Consider the following 14,022-nt stretch of genomic DNA (forward strand, 5'->3'; position numbering starts at 1 on the left):
AGGAATTTGATTCATTAATAAAAATCATTTCCTGATTATATATTTTTATATTATTTATTTATAAATTAACTAAAAATAATTTAGAATGACCAGAGTGACTAGGGATAGTTAAGGGACTTGTGCAGGAAGGCAGAGTCTCCTTGACGTGACACTGAAGCTCTAGAATCGTGAAAAGTAACAAACATACCAACCACTTCCCTAGCGAATCAGGAAACGAACATCAACTCTTTAGACACTCCAAATTCTCAGTTCTCTCTCTACTTCACATTCAGTATCTCAAATCTCAATCTCAATTTCAACTCTCTTTCGACTTCAACTTCAGATCAATTCATCTCTATGCCATGAAGAGATCTTTTCACCGTAACAATTCCTATAAACCACTGCCCAATTACAACTACCACTACCGTCCCAAATTGCCGCCCAATTCCATCCGTCCTCAACCACCTCCGGCCGCCGCTCCTAACTTTGTTATTCACCTTTCTGGTCCTTCTTCCCCTTTTTCGCAACTCCACCTGGAAAACATTGTTTCTAAGCTCAATTTATGTCACCAAAAAGTAGTTTATTCCCCCACCGAGTGCTCTTTCTTCTTCGGCCAGTGGGTCGACACCCTCAACGCCATGATTAGTCTCTGGGAGTCCCGCCTACATGGGGTCCACAACTTGACTCCCAGGCTCGTTGCGAACGTCGTCGTTCCGTCTGACAAGGACGAACTGGAGGAAAGATTGAAGCTTTTGTTTGCTGATCATATCAGGAGTTTGATGGAAGGTGAGACGGTCAAGAAGTGGCAGAGGAAGAAGGATGAAAAATTGGATCAAATTGCCGCGGTTTCGGCGAAGATGAGTGGTAGAAATCGGCTGAGTTTGAAATTCTTTAATGAGTTGACTGAGGAGAAGAATGTTTTGCAGCAAGAGAGAGACTTGATCGTGTGGCGATTGAGGGAGTTCAAGAGTTCTATGAGGTGTCTTTTGAAGTGTATAGGGTGTCTGAGTATGGAGGATGAGTGTGGAGAAGCAGCCTTGGGTTTTGAGTTGTTTAGGCTTGAGGATGAGCGATTTGATTGGGGGAAGATACAGGCTTTAATTTTTAGGGAGTGTAAAAGGCTTGAAGCTGGGCTACCTATTTATGTTCGAAGGCAGGAGATTTTGAAGAGAATTTATGATGACCAGGTATTTTATTTATTTATTATTATTATTATTATTATTTTTTGTAGAGTGTTTAGTTCTTATTCTCGTGTTGATGGGTTGTTGTTTTGCTTATAAATAGGTTTCTTATAACTGTTAAATTGTTTGTTAGTGCAAAGTTTTGGAAATCAAGATAACAAGGAAAGAATCATAAGGAATAGATTTTGATCATTTTTTTAGTTTTGGACCGATTACAAGAGATCGTACTTTATGGAGAATAGGCTCTGAATTTTTATACTGAGAAGGTTGTGGTTATTTTGATGGACTTCACTACTCAAAACCAAACAGAAGAACAAAGAACAAAGAACATGAGATATATGAAAACTGATATGAGTGTTGTTTTTGAAGATTACATTCATTATGAAGTATCATTTAGATGTTCGATTTCATTAGTATTAGACCATTGCACCTTAACATGAATAAATGTGAAAAAATGTACCTGTTTTAGTGCAACCTTCCACTAGTTTGTGTGGGTTCATGTGTAATAGGATGTAAAGAAGCTGAAGGCAAGACATAAATCACCAGAAGGGGGTTATGTATCCACATTTGCTACTAGAAAGTCACACGAATCCCCTTTTGTGTGCTATTCATGCCCAGAGGAATGGACACAGGATATCATTTCCATGTGACATTGCAGTTATAGAGCTTGCACAATGTCGCATGAATAAGCAGAAGATCACCTTAAAATGAATTTATTTTTTCTTATGCTCATCCAAAAAAGAAAAAAAAAAAAACTTATATAAACCCTTAAACTGTGTAAATTGGATATTGATACATCAGTTGACAGAGTGTGTTTTAGAACGACCTGCATATTTTTAAGTTCTCTTTCGTGAATATGCGGGGAATCTCTACCTACATTTCCTCCATATGTGGCCACTCATACAGAAATATAATTTCCCCAACTCTGCTCTTTTTGCTCTTACATTACTATTTGCATGTTACTAGATCATCTTGTGTTCTGTGTTGTTTCTTTTAGATTATCACTTTCTCATGCATCTGACACCTATTGATAATGTGTTGTTGTTTGTGATATTTGATTGGTTGATTATCTTTTGTAATTTGATAACAAGTAGATTTTCCGATATAAACATGTATCTGGATTTTTACTCTTTTTGATGTGCTATTTCATCTTCCATCTGAATGTTGTTTGTACAGGTGATGGTATTGATTGGAGAGACTGGTTCTGGAAAGAGTACACAACTGGTTCAGTTTCTTGCTGACTCAGGAGTAGGTGCTGATAGGTCCATTGTATGCACTCAGCCTCGGAAGATTGCTGCTGTTTCATTGGCACATAGGGTCAGAGAAGAAAGTGGTGGGTGCTATGGGGATGATTCAGTAATATGTTATCCCACTTTTTCATCAGCTCAGCAATTTGATGCAAAGGTAATATATATGACAGACCACTGTGTACTGCAACACTATATGAATGATAGAAATTTATCTGGGATTTCGTGCATCATTGTTGATGAGGCTCATGAAAGGAGCTTGAACACTGATCTCCTTTTGGCACTGATTAAAGATTTACTAGGCCGGAGGTTTGATCTAAGGCTTGTGATAATGTCTGCAACAGCAGATGCAAACCAGCTCTCAGATTACTTCTTTAATTGTAAAATTTTTCATGTGATGGGGAGAAAATTTCCAGTGGATGTCAGATATGTCCCTTACACTACGGAGGGAACTTCTGGTTCTGGTATCATTGCATCATATGTTTCTGATGTTGTGAGGATGGCTGCAGAGGTTCACAGAACAGAGAAAGAAGGTACTATTCTTGCTTTCCTAACTTCTAAAATGGAAGTTGAGTGGGCTTGTGAGAAGTTTAATTCTGCTTCGGCTGTTGGGTTGCCATTGCATGGAAAACTTACTTTTGAAGAGCAGCTTCGTGTTTTCCAGAACTACCCTGGGAAAAGAAAAGTTATATTTGCCACAAATGTTGCAGAAACATCTTTAACAATTCCAGGGGTCAAGTATGTGATTGATTCTGGTATGGTCAAAGAGAGTCGTTTTGAACCTGGCACTGGTATGAATGTTCTTGAAGTTTGCTGGATCAGCCAGAGTTCTGCTAATCAACGAGCTGGTCGTGCTGGGAGAACAGAACCAGGCAGATGTTACCGACTATACAGTAAGTGGACTTTTGAATCAATGTCCCCCAATCAGGAGCCTGAGATCCGCAGAGTTCATCTTGGTGTTGCTGTTCTGAGGATACTTGCATTGGGAATGAAGAATGTACAGAGTTTTGATTTTGTGGATTCACCCAGTGCCAAAGCCATTGAAATGGCAATTAGGAATCTTGTTCAATTGGGTGCTATTAAGCTGAACAATAATGCCTACGAATTAACAAAAGATGGTCAATCCATGGTTAAATTGGGCTTGGAGCCTCGACTTGGTAAATTGGTTATAAGTTGTTTTAATAATCGCTTGGGCCGGGAGGGTGTTGTTCTTGCTGCTGTAATGGCAAATGCTAGCAGTATATTTTGCCGAGTTGGTACTGATGATGATAAGCTAAAAGCTGATTGCCTTAAGGTGCAATTTTGTCATCAAAATGGTGATCTCTTTACTCTGCTCTCTGTATACAAGGAATGGGAGTCTCTCCCCAAAGAGGAGAGAAATAAATGGTGCTGGGAAAACAGTATTAATGCCAAATCCATGTGGAGATGTCAGGAAACAATCAAGGAGTTGGAGATTTGCCTAAAAAAGGAACTTAATTGTATTATTCCTAGTTACTGGCTTTGGGATCCTCAAAAGTGTACTGAGCATGATAAGTTGTTGAAGGAGATTATACTCTCTGCCCTCTCTGAAAATGTGGCTATGTACTCTGGGTATGATCAACTTGGTTATGAAGTGGCGCTGACTGGACAACATGTTCAGATTCATCCATCAAGTTCATTGTTAATTTTTGGTCAGAAGCCAAATTGGGTTGTTTTCAGTGAACTGCTATCAGCAAGTAATCAATATTTGGTTTGTGTTACTGCCTTTGATATTGAGAGTTTGTCTACCCTTTGTTCTGCTACTTTGTTTGATGTTTCTAAGATGGAAAAGCAGAAGTTGCAAGTCAGAAAGATCACTGCTTTTGGCAGTATCCTCCTTAAAAAGTTTTGTGGGAAGTCTAACAGTAATGTCCATTCCTTTCTATCACGTCTTTGGGCTGACTATATGGATAAAAGGATTGGTATTGAAGTAAACATAGATCGGAATCAGATTCTTGTTTTTGCCTCTTCACAGGACATTGATAAGGTTGTTGGCCATGTAAACAATGTATTAGAGTATGAAAAAAGATGGTTGCTTAATGAGTGTATAGAGAAGTGTTTATATCATGGAGCTGGTGTCTCACCATCTTTGGCACTTTTTGGAGCTGGTGCTGAAATCAAGCATTTAGAACTTGAAAAGAGATTTTTAACCATTGATGTATTTCATTCAAATGCAAATATCCTTGGTGATAAGGAGCTTTTAATGTTTCTTGAGAAAAAATCCTCAGGTAGTATTTGTGCTGTCCACAAGTTTACAGGTGCTGGACAAGATAGCGATGATAATGAAAAGTGGGGCAGCGTAACATTTCTTACCCCAGATGCTGCCAGAAAAGCTGCAGAGCTGAATGAAGTTGAATTCGGTGGTTCTCTGCTGAAGGTACTACCATCACGGGCAGCTTTTGGATTTGATAAAACTCATTCATTCCCTGCAGTCAGGGCAAGAGTTTCCTGGCCTCGTAGGCACAGTAAGGGGGTTGCAATTGCTAAATGTAACTTTCGTGAGGCTGAATTATTGATTAATGATCTTTCTAATCTTACAATTGGAGGCAGGTTTATTCGATGTGAAGTAAGCAGAAAGTGTATGGATTCTGTTGTGATAAGTGGACTTGATAAAGAACTTTCTGAAGATGAAGTTTTAGATGAATTGAGGAAAGTTACTGAGAGGAGATTTCTTGATTTTTTCCTGGTGAGAGGAGCTTCTGTAGAATGTCCACCGTGTGATGTTTTAGAAGAAGCACTACTAAGAGAGATATCTCACTTTATGCCTAAAAGAAATCCCCAGAGTAACCGTGTTCGAGTCCAGGTTTTTGAGCCTGAATCAAAGGATGCTTTCATCAGATCTCTTATCACTTTCGATGGAAGATTACATTTGGAGGCAGCAAGAGCTTTGGAGCAACTGGAAGGGAAAACATTGCCTGGATGTCTTACATGGCAGAAAATAAAGTGCCAGCAGTTGTTTCATACCTCATTATCTTGCCCAGTGTCGGTCTATTCTGTAATCAAGGAGCAACTTTATTCTCTGATTTCAGCCCCCCAAAAAGGTGCTTTTACTTACTCTTTTATATAGGTATCCAAATATTCATTAAATGATAATCAAATTGGCCAAGAAATTTTTGTTGAGAAATTCAATGACAATATTTTTATGAAAAAAGAATGATGAATGACTGATTATCACATAATCTTCAAGCCAATAATTAAAAAAAATTATCCTTTGTTGAGATTTTACTGTAAGCAAACAACCACCACACTCATAAAATATGTAACTAGGAAGTGATTGTATTCAGTTTGAATTTACATTGTGAATTCATTAAATCTGGCCAGTTGTATTGTTACCTAAGTCCCCTATCTTTGAGTTCTCTCTCGTTTGTATTTTTTAGTTTAGTTTTTTAAAATTTTTTACTTATGGAACCCTTAGGCTATGTTTGGGGGATTGTGAGTATCGGTTGGGATAGGACTACATGTCCCAATCTTTTCACTGTTGTTAGGAGATTGGGACACAACTATATTTATTTTTATTCTCTTGCTATTTTCCTAAAAGAAGGGATTAGTAGGCCAATCTGATGCACGGGCCTCTGAGTCTTTGGACTAAACTTTATTGCATGTTACACTCAAAATATAAGCATTATATTGATTAATAATATACATATATTTTTTAAATATTCTGTAATGAAATATGAGATAAAAGGAATTCTGAATTTTTCTTCTGATTTATTAATTGATACTACACAATATTATATAGTAGATTACAAGAGAAAAATAGGAAATTAAATCACTCCTAAATCTGGAAAGTTGTCTAATCCCTCTATTCAAGGGATTTCAAATTAAGCTTCCTAATCTAACTTAATCCCTCTATTTAAGGGATTTCAAATTAAACTTCCTAATCTATTTACAACTCATTTATAACTCAACACTCCCTCTCAAGCTGAGGAATAGATGTCTTCCATTCCCAGCTAGAATACAAGATCATGGAACCTCGAACTGTTCAATCCCTTTGTTAGAACATTAGCTAATTGACGTTCTGATGGAACATAAGATATACACACTAATCCTTCCTCTAATTTCTCTTTAATGAAATGTCTATCAATTTCAATATGTTTTGTCCTATCATGTTGTATAGGATTATGAGCAATATTGATAGCTGACTTGTTGTCACAATAGAGTTTCATAGGACCTTCCCATTTGACTCTCAAATCATCTAGGATAATTTTCAGCTAGAGTAGTTCACATAATCCTTTAGCAATAGCCCTGAATTCTGATTCTGCAGATGATCGTGCCACCACAGTTTGCTTCTTACTCCTCCAAGTTACCAGATTACCTCCAAGGAAAGTACAATACCCTGTAGTTGATCATCTATCTACTAGAGAACCTGCATAGTCAGTATCAGTGTAAGTTTCTAAAGCAAGAGTATCGTTCTTCTTAAACAAGATTCCTTTCCTCGGATTGCCTTTCAAGTAATGCAATACCCTGTAAGTAGCTTGAAGATGAGGTTTCCTTGGATCATGCATGAATTGATTGATCACACTCACCAAGTATGCTATGTCTGGCCGAGTGTGAGCAAGGTATATGAGTCTATCGACCAACTTCTGGTACATTCTTTTATCAACAACTGGTTCTCCTTTAGCTTCTCCCAACTTATGGTTGGGATCCATTGGGGTAGAGACTGACTTACACCAAATCTTCTCTGTTTCTGTTAATAAATCAGTCACGTACTTTTGCTGAGATATGAAGATCCTTGGTATGGAATATGCCACCTCAATACCGAGGAAGTATTTAAATTTCTCCAATTCTTTTATCTCAAACTCTCTTACTGGTCTCTGTTTCAATTCATGCTTCTCTTTCTCATTATTCCCAGTTACTATGATGTCATCCACATAGACAAGAAGAGCAGTCACTCCCCCTACAGCTAAATGCTTAATGAAGAGAGTGTGGTCACCTTGGCTTTGTTTGTACCCAAAATCCTTCATGACTTTTGCAAATCTCCTAAACCAGGCTTTAGGAGATTGTTTTAATCCATAAAGGGTCTTTCTCAACTTGCACACCTTGTTACCTATGTCCCCCTCAAATCCCGATGAGATGTTCATGTAGATTTTTTCATCTAAGTCGAAATGCATTCTTAACGTCATACTATAGGAGTTGTCGATTGAAGTGGGCAGCCAATGATAACAAAATTCTCATATTATTCATTTTTGTAACTAGAGCAAAAGTCACTGATAATCAACCCTATAAGTCTAAGTGTACCCTTTGACAACCAATTGTGCTTTATATCTCTCAAATGATCCATTAGTCCTGTATTTCAATGTGAAAATCTACTTACAATCAATAATATTTTTCCCATTTGGTTTATCAACAATCTCCCATGTTTTATTTTTTTCTAATGCACTGATCTCCTCTCTCATAGCATCCCCTCCTTTCCCTTTTTAACAATGCCTAAAAAATAGTGTTAGGGATAACTATGGTGTTTAAACCTACAATGAACTTTTTGTGGGCTTGTGTCAGTCGCTTAAGAGAGACATAGTGAAATAGTGGATAGAATGGTCGTTTAGTGCACTCTCTGGTACATTTTCTAATAACAATGGGAAGGTCTTGGTCATCTGTTGGGTTAGTAGATGTTTGAACAGATTGTGTGTGTAAAAGTGGGTCAAATCTTATCATGATTTCATTCCCAGAGTCTGAGTTGGATTCTTGGACCTGTGTAAGTTCTGGAACAACCTTTCTCCTTGAATACACTTGAGAAAACCTTTGAAAATTGTGAGTGACACTGGTTGGGACAAGAGATGACTTAGGTTCAATGACAGAATTGGGTAACTTAGATGTGATTGACTCAGAGGCAAAATTAGGTGACTCAAATGTGATTGGCCCAGAGGACTTGGGTTCAACAACACCAGCTGGAACATGAGGAAGGTCAAGGGTTTTAAGAGGTTTAAAGGATTCACAAGTACCGTCATCTATCATTGAAATCTCCCCTTGAAGAGAGGATTTGGAGAAAAAAGGTATATTTTCTGTGAAGGTGACATTTGCAGAGATGTAAAATTTTCTGAATGAAGGATTGTAACACTTGTATCCCTTTTTAGTGGATGAGTAACCAAGGAAGATACATTTGATGGCTCGAGGGTCTAGTTTGCCTCTATGTTGGTCATGGACATGAACAAAGGCAGTATACCCAAATATCCTAGGTGTGAGGCCATTAGAAGTTCTCAAGTGAGGGTAGAAACTATTAAGGATCGCTATGGGACTTTTGTTGGCTAACTCATGTGAGGGAAGTCTATTTATCATATATGTGGTAGTAAGAACAGCCTCTCCTTAATAGGACTTAGAAACATTTCCTTGAAAGAGTAAAACTCGGGTTGTGTTAAGTAGATACCCTTTTTTTCTTTCAGCTACCCTATTTTGTTGAGGTGTGTTAACACATGATGAATCATGGATAATGTCCTGTGAACGAAAGTAGGGTGACAAAATCTGGTTGAAGTAGCCTCTAGTATTGTCTGTTCTAAAACTTTTTATTTTAACCTCAAATTGGTTTTGAACTATTAAGTGAAAATTAGGTAAAACAATGCTAACATCAGATTTTTGTTTAAGAAAAAAAAGCCATATAACCCGAGTGCAATCATCAATTAAGAACACAAACCAACGAGCTCCAGAAACATTAGGTATAGTAGAAGGACCCTATATGTCACTATGAATTAAATGGAAAGGATGAGAACTTCTTTTATTGTTAATTGGAAAATATACACTAGTGTGTTTTGCCAATTCACAAATGTCATAATGAAACTCAGAAATATCTAATCTTTAGAACAAATGAGAAAACATGATTTTTAAAACCCTAAAAGATGGATGACCTAAGCGTAGGTGATACAACTAAATAGTATCTTTATTCGAGGAACTGAGAAAAGACAAAGACAAATTACTCCTACCCTTTTGAGATGATTCAAGGTAGTAAAGGCCGCTTCTTTCCTTAGCAAGTGCAATCCTCCTCCCTAAGCCCTGATCCTAAAAAGCACAATAAAAAGGAAAAAAAATAGCATAACATTTAAGATCATGGGTAAGCTTTTGAACGGAAACAAGGTCGACAGTTTTGGTACATGGAGGACATCTTTAAGGATAAGGGTAGGTGTGATATGTATATCTCCAAACCCTGCAACAGTAGTTAAAGAACGATTGGCTACTACAATTTTTCTGTTACTTGGGCATGAGATATAAGTGTGGTAGAGTTAAGATGTGAGGGTTATATGGTCTATGGCACCAGAGTCTATTATCCAAGAGTTGGCATAAAATTTATCAGAGGCATTCGTGCAAAGAGGAAATGAAGGTTTACCTGAAAGAGCCAAAGAAGAAGCTCCAGAAGGATTCTCAATTTCTTCACTCTTGAACCCCTTTATTGCAGAATTTTCTTTAGTTTTTTGGCTGCTTTGCCATGTGTGCTTGAGGTCTCTACTGCCCCCCACGGTTTCCCCACTCTCGACTTGGTGGCTTACCATTCAACTTCCAATATTTCTCTTTTGTGTGCCTCGGTTTCTTGCAATGGGTGCACCAGAGATTGTCCTTGTTCTCCTTTTATTGGTTTTCTCTCCCTGGTATTTAGGCAGATCACTCTTTCCTTTCTCTTGATGATCTGTTTTTGCTACTAGAGCTGACCCTTCCACAGTTTGTGGTTCAAACATAACACTCCTTTGGCTTTCTTCTGCTCATATCAATGAAATTGTCTCTTCTAGAGACGGTGTCTCCTCCTTGCCAAGGATTTGTAATCTAACTTGATCGAATTCAAGATTCAATCCAGCCAAAAAATCATAGACATGGTCTTTTTCAATGAAGCTCTTCAAGATGGCAGCATTCTCAGGGCATTTCATCTCAAAAACTCGGTAATGATCGAGTTCTTGCTACAGATTTTGTAGTAGATTTGCATACCCTGTAACAAATTTGTCTCCTTGCTTAGTAGCTGTAGTTTTGACCTTGATCTCGTACACTTGAGCAATATCATGAGCCTTCAAATATATGCGACGAATGAAGTCCCAAATCTCCTTTGCTGTAGCCAAAAACATGCATGTGTTTTAATCATGGGATCCATGGAATCGCATAACCAGGACATAATCATAGAATCCTCCTTATCCTATGCTTCAAACGTTGGGTCATCCTTTGCTGGTCCTGTTCCAAGAAGATGGTTAAGTCTTCCTTTGCCCTTAAGGTATGTGCAGGCAAATTGAGACTATTTGAGGTAGTTCTTCCCATTGAGCCTATAGGAGGCCCAAATATTTTGTAAATCTCCAATTTTCTGAACAAAATTAGATTCTTTTGATGGGTTAGATATGCTAGAGACAATGATTGCAAAGGCTGACATGGTGAAAGAAATTCACAGCAATTAAGGCTACCCAAATAGGAATTAGAGAAGAAAAAAATCAGGAGGAATGATAGCAATGAAGGCTGCTTGAAAAAGAAAAAGAGAAAATCTCAAAAAACCCTAGGGCTCTGATACCATATAATGAAATATGAGATAAAAGGAATTCTAAATTTTTTCTTCTGATTTATTAATTGATACTACATAATATTATATAGGAGATTACAAGAGAAAAATAGGAAATTAAATCACTTCTAAATCTAGAAAATTGTCTAATCTCTCCATTCAAGGGATTCTAAATTAAGCTTCATAATCTAACTTAATCCCTCCATTTAAGAGATTTCAAATTAAACTTCCTAATCTATTTATAGCTCATTACTTCCTAATCTATTTACAACTCAACATATTCTATATTATGATTTATGATATTTTAATGAATGTTCCTAAATAATTCATGTTTTTGAGCCTTTTAACAAATGCACAAGTTCCAAATATAGTTTCATTTTACTGTAAATTTACACTGTATATACATTTGCCATATCTTGAAGTTATCTGTTGGTCCTTGTTGCTTTTCATCCTTTTTTGATGATATTTTATCTTCCTGTGCTATTTTACTTTTCATACAAAAGAAATGATAAAAATGTGAGCTATCATCCCAATTTAAAACTTTTTGAGTAAAGATTCCAACATTTTCAATAACATGGAGGACCTTGTAGTTGAACGTGGCAATAGGGAAGTTTCTGTTGTCACTTTTATAGCATTTGAGTCTTGGATGACTTACGCGAAATTGTAAGTTATCATCATTCATCTCCAATTGTCATATTTTGGGTTGCTGAGGATCCTCGAATCATGTGTTAGACTGAAGATCATGTTGTCGGATAGGTAAGAATCCTTGTCCAAGATTTTGAAAGTCAATTTTGTTCAGGTTTAGCTTGATGGTTTAGGGATATCTGATCAGGTGCTGTATGACACTCATTTGGCCACTAAATGAGTTTAGTCTTGAAGGTCTTTTGTTAGGGTTTCTATATGAGATTAATAGTTTGGGGAATTCCTATGAATAAAATCCTTGGTTGACTATTACACGGTTATTCAATTGCCGTTATTATGAATTTATCCATGCTTCAGCAGTATGACTTGATGGAAGTTCATTAATGTTTCTAAAATATGGGGATATGACGACTGAATTTTTTTCATTTGCAGGCACAGAATGCCGGTTAGACAGAAATGACAATGGTTCCTACCGGGTGAGAATATCTGCCAATGCAACTAAAACTGTGGCAGACATGAGACGACCTATAGAAGAGCTGATGAGAGGGAAGACAATAAATAATGCAGATCTTAGTGCATCCATTTTACAGCATCTCTTCTCAAGAGAGGGCATCAATCTGAAGAAGTCACTTCAGCAAGAGACAAAAACTTGCATTATCTTTGACAGGCATAACCATAATATAAGGATCTTTGGTTCTTCAGAGAATGTTGCTATTGCCGAGGAAAAATTGATTCAATCCCTTTTTGCTTTCCATGAAAGCAAGCAATTAGAAATTCATCTCCGAGGTGGAGCTCTTCCTCCTGACCTGATGAAAAGAGTTGTTAAGAAATTTGGGCCAGACCTTCATGGGCTCAAAGAGAGGGTTCCAAAGGCTGAGTTTACACTTAATAGCCGCCGCCAGGTCATTTGCATGAAGGGTGACAAAGAGTTGAAGCAGAAAGTGGAAGAGATAGTTTATGAGATTGCCCTGAAGAGTGATGGCACAGCTGAGAGAGATGGCAGTGAATATGCCTGCCCCATTTGCTTATGTGAAGTTGAGGAAAGTTATCGGCTTGAAGGTTGTGGGCATACATTTTGTCAATCATGCCTGGTGGAGCAGTGTGACTCGGCAATGAAAAACTTGGATAGTTTTCCAATATGCTGTGCTCATGGGGGCTGTAAGACTCCTATTCTACTTGCAGATTTGAGGTGTCTCTTAACCAGTGAGAAGTTGGAGGAACTGTTTAGAGCTTCGCTAAGCTCATATGTGGCATCGAGTGGGGGTACCTACAGGTTTTGCCCATCTCCTGATTGCCCTTCGATATATCGAGTTGCAGATCCAGAAACAGAAGGGGAGCCATTCTTTTGTGGAGCGTGTTTCACGGAGACTTGCACCAAATGTCACTTGGAGCACCATCCATTCCTTTCTTGTGAAAAGTACAAAGAATTTAAGGAAGATCCAGATGTATCACTGAAGGAGTGGTGCCAAGGGAAAGAAAATGTAAAGACTTGCCCAGTGTGTGGATACACGATTGAGAAGGTGGACGGCTGTAACCATGTTGAATGCAAGTGTGGGAAACACGTTTGCTGGGTGTGTTTAGATTACTATAATACCGCAGAGGACTGCTATGGCCACATGAGGGCTATTCACATGTCAATAATATAATTTAAACTCACCCTTGTTATGTAACTTTGTTTATATTTACTCATCATTGTATATAACTACAGCTATTGTTTCTTTTTCCCTGTTATCCTCAATATAAATATGATAAATAAAAGTAGTCGGTCTCTATAAGTTTGTCTGATCACATAGAAAGCATTCTTTACAAAATGTTCTTAACTGCCGAACCATTAGAGATGAATAATCAACAAGCAAAAGCTAATATTTAACAAAAATTTGCACCCAAATGCTAATCCCACACCATTTATCACTAGACAAAGTGCCAAAGCCAATAACAATGATACCTCGGCTCCGTCTTTACCATCATCATCTCCCTGTTCGCAACCATGACAATAAGACAACAGATGCCCCACTGTCTTCTGGAGCTTTTGAAGGTGTTGAGATTGTCGCAAGAGAGGCGGAGAAGAGAACGGCAAGTTTCGAAAAGGAGAGGGACAATCTGTACAGTGTTTTCTTGGAGGATTCATTGCGGATATTTCACCAGTTCTTCACGCCTCAAAATTATACCTTTCTTCCCCTTCTCTTCCCTTTTTGCCGCATATCTCATTTATAGAAGACATCACCATCTTATCAAACCCTGAAGAAACCTTTGAAGGAGGTGGAAAATCACAATTCTGCGTGAAGTTGATCCCAGATTTTCGAGAAAGCAAATGAACCATCACCATATCATTGTGATTGAAATATTTGATTCCCTTTTAGCCATTGGGGACGGCTTCATGCTTCAAGTATTAAAGTGGATTTGTTAATGATAATTTTATTTAACTGTTGAAATAAGAAAAAGTGACTGAATTGGAGAGTGGAACACAAGTTCCCTCTTAAGATCTTTCGTTAATAAGGAT

The 14,022-nt window shown here is 37.7% G+C and overlaps 1 protein-coding gene across 1 annotated transcript; it reads left to right on the plus strand.

Moving 5' to 3' along the window:
- The first annotated feature begins 125 nt into the window (after positions 1-125).
- LOC123199048 (ATP-dependent RNA helicase DEAH12, chloroplastic-like) lies at positions 126-13,297 on the plus strand. Its single transcript, XM_044613853.1, has 3 exons — positions 126-1,166; positions 2,337-5,466; positions 11,955-13,297. Exons 1-3 carry the CDS (start codon positions 342-344, stop codon positions 13,166-13,168), a joined length of 5,169 nt encoding a protein of 1,722 aa, XP_044469788.1. The 5' UTR covers positions 126-341; the 3' UTR covers positions 13,169-13,297.
- Positions 13,298-14,022: the final 725 nt, after the last annotated feature.

The sequence above is a fragment of the Mangifera indica genome, chromosome 16 (assembly GCF_011075055.1).
Source record: "Mangifera indica cultivar Alphonso chromosome 16, CATAS_Mindica_2.1, whole genome shotgun sequence".
NCBI classification, from domain to species: domain Eukaryota; kingdom Viridiplantae; phylum Streptophyta; class Magnoliopsida; order Sapindales; family Anacardiaceae; genus Mangifera; species Mangifera indica.

Coding starts and splice junctions, on each gene's coding strand:
- LOC123199048 (XM_044613853.1), top strand. CDS start 342: ATGAAGAGATCTTTTCACCGTAACAATTCCTATAAACCACTGCCCAAT. Junction 1,167..2,336: donor AGAGAATTTATGATGACCAG/GTATTTTATTTA, acceptor TTGTTTGTACAG/GTGATGGTATTGATTGGAGA. Junction 5,467..11,954: donor GATTTCAGCCCCCCAAAAAG/GTGCTTTTACTT, acceptor TTTCATTTGCAG/GCACAGAATGCCGGTTAGAC.